The 5638-nt window shown below is 38.7% G+C and overlaps 1 protein-coding gene across 1 annotated transcript; it reads right to left on the minus strand.

Moving 5' to 3' along the window:
• Window positions 1-1951: 1951 nt before the first annotated feature.
• LOC105789554 (uncharacterized) lies at window positions 1952-5638 on the minus strand. Its single transcript, XM_012616925.1, has 4 exons — window positions 4927-5638; window positions 3377-4222; window positions 3166-3290; window positions 1952-2155 (listed from the first exon to the last, which is right to left on the minus strand). The coding sequence occupies exons 1-4, from the start codon at window positions 5636-5638 to the stop codon at window positions 1952-1954; spliced, it is 1887 nt and encodes a 628-aa protein (XP_012472379.1).

Genomic DNA, 5638 nt, shown 5'->3' on the forward strand with positions numbered 1-5638 from the left:
TCAGATTTGGAATGCTTTGGAACGCCTGAAACGCAACAAGAACAGCAAAAAAAGTGATTAAATAAAATCGACACAAGCAGAATTTAAAAGAAAAAAATTGACAGCAAGAAATTAAAAGATAAGTCCCAAGAAGCCTTGATGGTATGAGCTCATTTTGGATGAAATGACGAGTCGTAATAGATTCCCGATCGAAATTAGGTAATGTCGTCTTCAAACGATTTCAAGCCTTTACGTTTTAAAAGTTGTATGGCTAAAGAAGCAAGGTGGTTTGGTAAAGGATGATCGATGGGATATTCGATGGATGGAAAACAAAGAAGGTAATTCAATGAAACAAGATCGAACCCTTATTAGCAAATAAGGACCCGGGCTTAAAAGGTTTCAAAGAAAAAAGGATGATTTGAATAAAAACCGAGACCCTCTATTTAGCAAAATAGGAACCTTCGGTATGAAGAACGCCACACCAACGGGTGATAAGTTCGAAAACAAAGTCAGATTGACGCCACTTGTGAAGATAAGTCAATTGAGCTTTGGAGAATAAGGAGAGTGAATTAACTCACCAAAAATATAGTTCATTCAAAAATTTAGCAAAAAAGTCCTTTTACAAGAAAATCAGCAACTATTTATAGCCTAAGTGCCGGTAACCGAATGGACAATTCAAAGCTTAAAAACTAAGCAAACATTGAACTAATCTTTAGCTAAAATTCATGAATGAACTTGCTTCAAGGTTCGGCTGAATGGGGACCAAGGAATAGCTTCCAATGAACTTTGGAAATTAGCAGCAGCTACATTCGGCTAATGGAGTTTAATGAGGTAATTCATGAGGAAACTCTTGCTGAAAAATTACCAACATTAAATAGCAACTTGAACAGCCATTTGGAAGTGTGAATGGACGGTTTTGAAAAGCCACATGGTGTGAACATGGCTGAACATGGTGTGAACGTCTTTATGCTTTCTTGAGAAGAGAATTGGCCATGTCTTGGAGTGATAAATTGGCTGTAACTCTTAGCCGAATAGTTGCCTTGAAGAGAGCCAAAACTAATCAGCTTCAATGCATTAAACCAGCTGCACATACATCTTCACATTCATTGAATCTACATGCATGCATCTAGCCAATGCATCTCCAAATTCGGCTGCACTTGAATTAAAACAAATGAACTTAATTAATTCAAACAAATTCAGCTGAACTTAAATTAAAACATAATGTAAACATCATAATTAACATTGTGACAACTTAAATATTAATAAAACATGACACATAAATTAATTTGATGATTTAATACATGTATTAATTTAGACAAACTAAATAAAATCAAGACATCTTTAATTTAACTAAGACAAATTAAACACTTATATTAATTAAAGACATATTTATAAGCTGTAGTAAAACTTATTTAAATGCTTAATTTAAATTGTCTAAAAATTCCAGCAGCAAATTTTATTAGGTAGAACGAAATTTAGCTTCCCAAAAATTGAACATGTTGAGCTCGTTTTTGAATTCTTTGCTACCATTTTCCATAATTCGTTCCACCATTGCTGAAATAGCGTCCTTGAATTGTTTAGCTCTAGCTCACATTATCAGACCAATGGGTAGTTTGATAGCTTCTTGTTCGAGCTCTACGTTGTTCATAGGCGAGCTCACATTATTCCCCTCCTCTTCAGAACGATTTGTCCTCAAATCGCAATCTGCATCAAACGGAGATAAATCAGAAACGTTAAAGCTTGCACTAACGTTGTATTCACCTAGCAAGTCCAGCTTATAAGAATTATCGTTAATTCGTTCAAGGACTTGAAATGGTCCATCTCCTCTCGGAAGGAGCTTAGATCGTCTTTGCGTAGGAAATCTTTCCTTGCACATGTGCACCCAAACCCAGTCTCCCGGCTCGAACACAACACGCTTACGACCTTTGTTAGCTTATTGTTCATATTTCTTGGTCTTAGCCTCAATGTTGTCTCAAACTCGTTGGTGCAATTGCTTGATGTAATCAGCCTTGCGTTTTCCATCTACATGCACGAGTTGGTTAGAAGGCAATGGCATCAAATCAAGTGGTGTTAACGGATTGAAACCATAAACAATTTTGTAAGGAGAAAGTTTGGTAGCTGAGTGAACAGCTCGATTATACGCAAACTCCACATGCGGTATACAATCTTCCCAAGCCTTCAAATTTTTCCGAATGATAACTCGAAGCAATGTAGACAAAATTCAGTTGACCACTTCGGTTTGGTCGTCCGTTTGCGGATGGCAAGTGGTAGAAAATAGTAGCTTGGTTCCAAGGCACCCCCATAATGTTCTCCAAAAATGGCTAAGAAATTTTGCGTCTCGGTCAGACACAATCGTCCTAGGCATGCCATGCAACCTAACCACTTCTTTGAAAAATAAGTTAGCAATATTAACGGCATCATCAGTTTTATGACATGCTATGAAGTGTGCCATTTTAGAAAACCTATCCACAACTACAAATTCGAATCTCAGCCATTTTTACTCATTGGTAAACCTAGCACAAAATCCATTGAGATATCAGACCAAAGGGTTTCGAGAATGGGCAATGGCGTATACAAACCGTGGGGCTTAATTCGTGGCTTAGCCCGCTTGCATGTAATGCATCGATTACAAAAACGTTCAACATCTCGTCGCATCTTAGGCCAAAAGAAGTGTTCGTTGAGTGGCTAAAGTCTTGGCAACTCCAAAGTGCCTCATTAATCCACCACTATGAGCTTCTTCAATCAACACCTCTCAAACGGACCCCTGGGGTATACAAAGCTTTCCTTCTCAGAATAATTACCCATCATGTTGATAGTACTTCTCATAGGCTCCCTTTGCGGATAGCCTAAAGAATTCACCAAAGTCAGTATCGTTGACATATAGATCTTTAAGAAATACAAACCCCATCAACTTAGCATCCAAAATATTTAACAACGCATACCTTCTAGATAGTGCATCAGCCACTACGTTTTCCTTACCTTTCTTATATTTAATAACGTAGGGAAAAGATTCGAGAAATTCTACCCACTTAGCGTTCCACTTGTTCAACTTGTGTTGCCCTTTCAAATACTTCAAGGACTCGTGATCGGTGTGAATTACAATTCTTTGGGCCAAAGATAGTGCTGCCTCGTTTCTAAGGCTCGAATCAACGAATAGAGCTCCTTGTCTTACGTCGGGTAGTTTACGGCAGCACCATTGAGTTTCTCACTAAAATACGCGATAGGGCATCCATCTTGCATCAACACGGCTCCAATACCTAAACCTGATGCATCACATTCTAACTCGAAAGTTTTATCAAAATTGGGCAATGCTAGTAATGGTGCATGAGTTAAACAATCTTTAATTTTTAAGAATGACTTTCATGTTCCTCTCCCCATACAAAATTAGAGTTCTTACGGATGACCCCAGTCAAGGGTGCAGCTAAGGTGCTGAAGTTTGGCACGAATCGACGGTAAAAGCTTGCTAATCCATGGAAACTTCGAACTTGGGAGACATTCGTCGGACAGGGCCATTCTTGGATCGCCTTGACCTTCTCTTGATCAACTTCAAGGCCCTCCGAGCTAACAACGAATCCTAAAAACATAATTCTGTTAGTACAAAAATCGCATTTCTTCAAATTAGCATATAATGTCTCTTTTATCAAAACCTCCAAAACAGCTTTTAAATGCTTTACATGGTCATCTAAAGTATTACTATAAATCAATATATCATCGAAATATACTATGCAAAATCTACCAATAAAAGGTCTTAAAACGTGATTCATAAGCCTCATGAATGTGCTTGGGGTGTTTGTTAAGCCAAATGGCATAACGAGCCACTCGTAAAGCCCATGCTTCGTTTTGAAAGCAGTCTTCCACTCATCACCCTCGTGCATCCGTATTTGGTGATATCCGCTTTTAAGATCGATTTTTGAAAATAGACTTGCGCCACTCAATTTGTCAAGCATATCATCTAATCGCGGTATAGGATGATGATATTTGATGGTTATTTTATTTATAGCACGGCAGTTTACACACATCCTCCACGTTCCATCCTTCTTCGGAATAAGCAAAATAGGTACGGCGCAGGGACTAAGGCTTTCACGCACATAGCCCTTCTCAAGAAGTTCATTTACTTGTTTTTGTAGTTCCTTCGTTTCTTCAGGATTGCATCGGTAAGTAGGATGGTTTGGAATCACGGCTCCAAGCACCAAATCTATTTGATGTTTAATTCCGCGAATAGGTGGCAACCCACTCGGGATTTCTTCCGGGAATACATCTCAAAATTCCTACAACACAGACAAAACAGAAGAGGGTAACTTATCATCAAATTTGTTAGTACCAAGCAAACTTTCCTTGTACAACAAAACCATCAATGGTTGTTTTAACAACATCGATTTCCTAACCTCTCTCTCTTTTACATACAAACTCTTTTTTTCATTTTCATCACTCGTCTCCTTTTCTTTTTCTTTTGTTTCACTCTCTTTTTTTTATCACTTATTTTTTTGCTTTTCTTTTTTTCTACATTCTTTTCTTTGTTCTTTTCATTTTTTTGCTCTCGCTCATTTTCTTTTTATTTTTCAATAGAACTCCTCATTTTGAGTTGATCTTCATAAACTTGTTTGGGTGTTAGCGGAGCTAACGTCACCATTCGTCCCAAATGTTTGAACGTAAACCGATTGGTGTATCCATCATGAATTGCTCGCTTATCGAATTGCCAAGGGTGTCCAAGAAGAAGATGCCCAGCATGCATCGGCACAACGTCACACATTACTTCATCTTGATATTTTCCGATTGAAAAAGAAATAAGCACTTGCTTTGTTACCTTCAATTCTCTGCCATCGTTAAACCATTGGAGTTTATACGGATAGGGATGTTTGGTGGTGGTCAATCCGAGTTTCTCCACCATCATCGACCTAGCCACATTCGTACAACTTCCCCCATCAATTATAACACAACAAATCTTACCTTGCACTTGACATCGGGTATGGAAGATATTTTTGCATTGCTGTTCATTTTCAATGCCTTGCAGAGTAAAACTTCTTTTCACAACCAAGATTTCTCCATTCTCGGCTTGTTCGACTTCTTCCTCTTCTTCGAGTTGTTCAACAGCCTCATTCTCTTGTTCACTTTCAGACTCAATCTCTCCATCATCTCGAACAAACATAGCATTCCGGTTTGGACATTGGCTTGCAATGTGGCCCCTTCCAAGACATTTGAAACACTTTATGTCTCGGGATCTATTTTGTTGGGCATCCATCTTTCCTTTACTCATTTCGGCAGTCGGTTTGTTGAACTTGGTGGCACCGTTTACTTCTTTATTCTGACTCGGCATGTCACATTTGTTGGTTCCTTGCCCCCACCTAGACGTAGAAGAAGTGTTAGGGAAAGAACGTGACGTACCTTTTCTCTTTAGTTTTTTTTCAACCTTTATGGCCATATGGACCATATCAATGACCTCGACATAGTGGTGTAGTTCCACAATGTTTGCAATTTCACGGTTAAGGCCGGTGAGAAATCGAGCCATGGTGGCTTCTCGATCTTCCTCCACATCAACGCGGATCATAGCCACTTCCATTTCCTTATAGTAATCCTCCACGCTTCGTTGGCCTTGCGTTAAACTTTGGAGTTTTTGATACAACTCCCGGTGATAGTAAGTCGGAATAAATCGTTTTCTCAT

The sequence above is a fragment of the Gossypium raimondii genome, chromosome 11 (assembly GCF_025698545.1).
Source record: "Gossypium raimondii isolate GPD5lz chromosome 11, ASM2569854v1, whole genome shotgun sequence".
In the NCBI taxonomy this organism is placed as follows: Eukaryota; Viridiplantae; Streptophyta; class Magnoliopsida; order Malvales; family Malvaceae; genus Gossypium; species Gossypium raimondii.

Coding starts and splice junctions, on each gene's coding strand:
- LOC105789554 (XM_012616925.1), bottom strand. CDS start 5,638: ATGAGAAAACGATTTATTCCGACTTACTATCACCGGGAGTTGTATCAA. Junction 3,291..3,376: donor ACCCTTGACTGGGGTCATCC/GTAAGAACTCTA, acceptor CACCATTACTAG/CATTGCCCAATTTTGATAAA. Junction 2,156..3,165: donor AGAAACTCAATGGTGCTGCC/GTAAACTACCCG, acceptor AAAAATTTGAAG/GCTTGGGAAGATTGTATACC.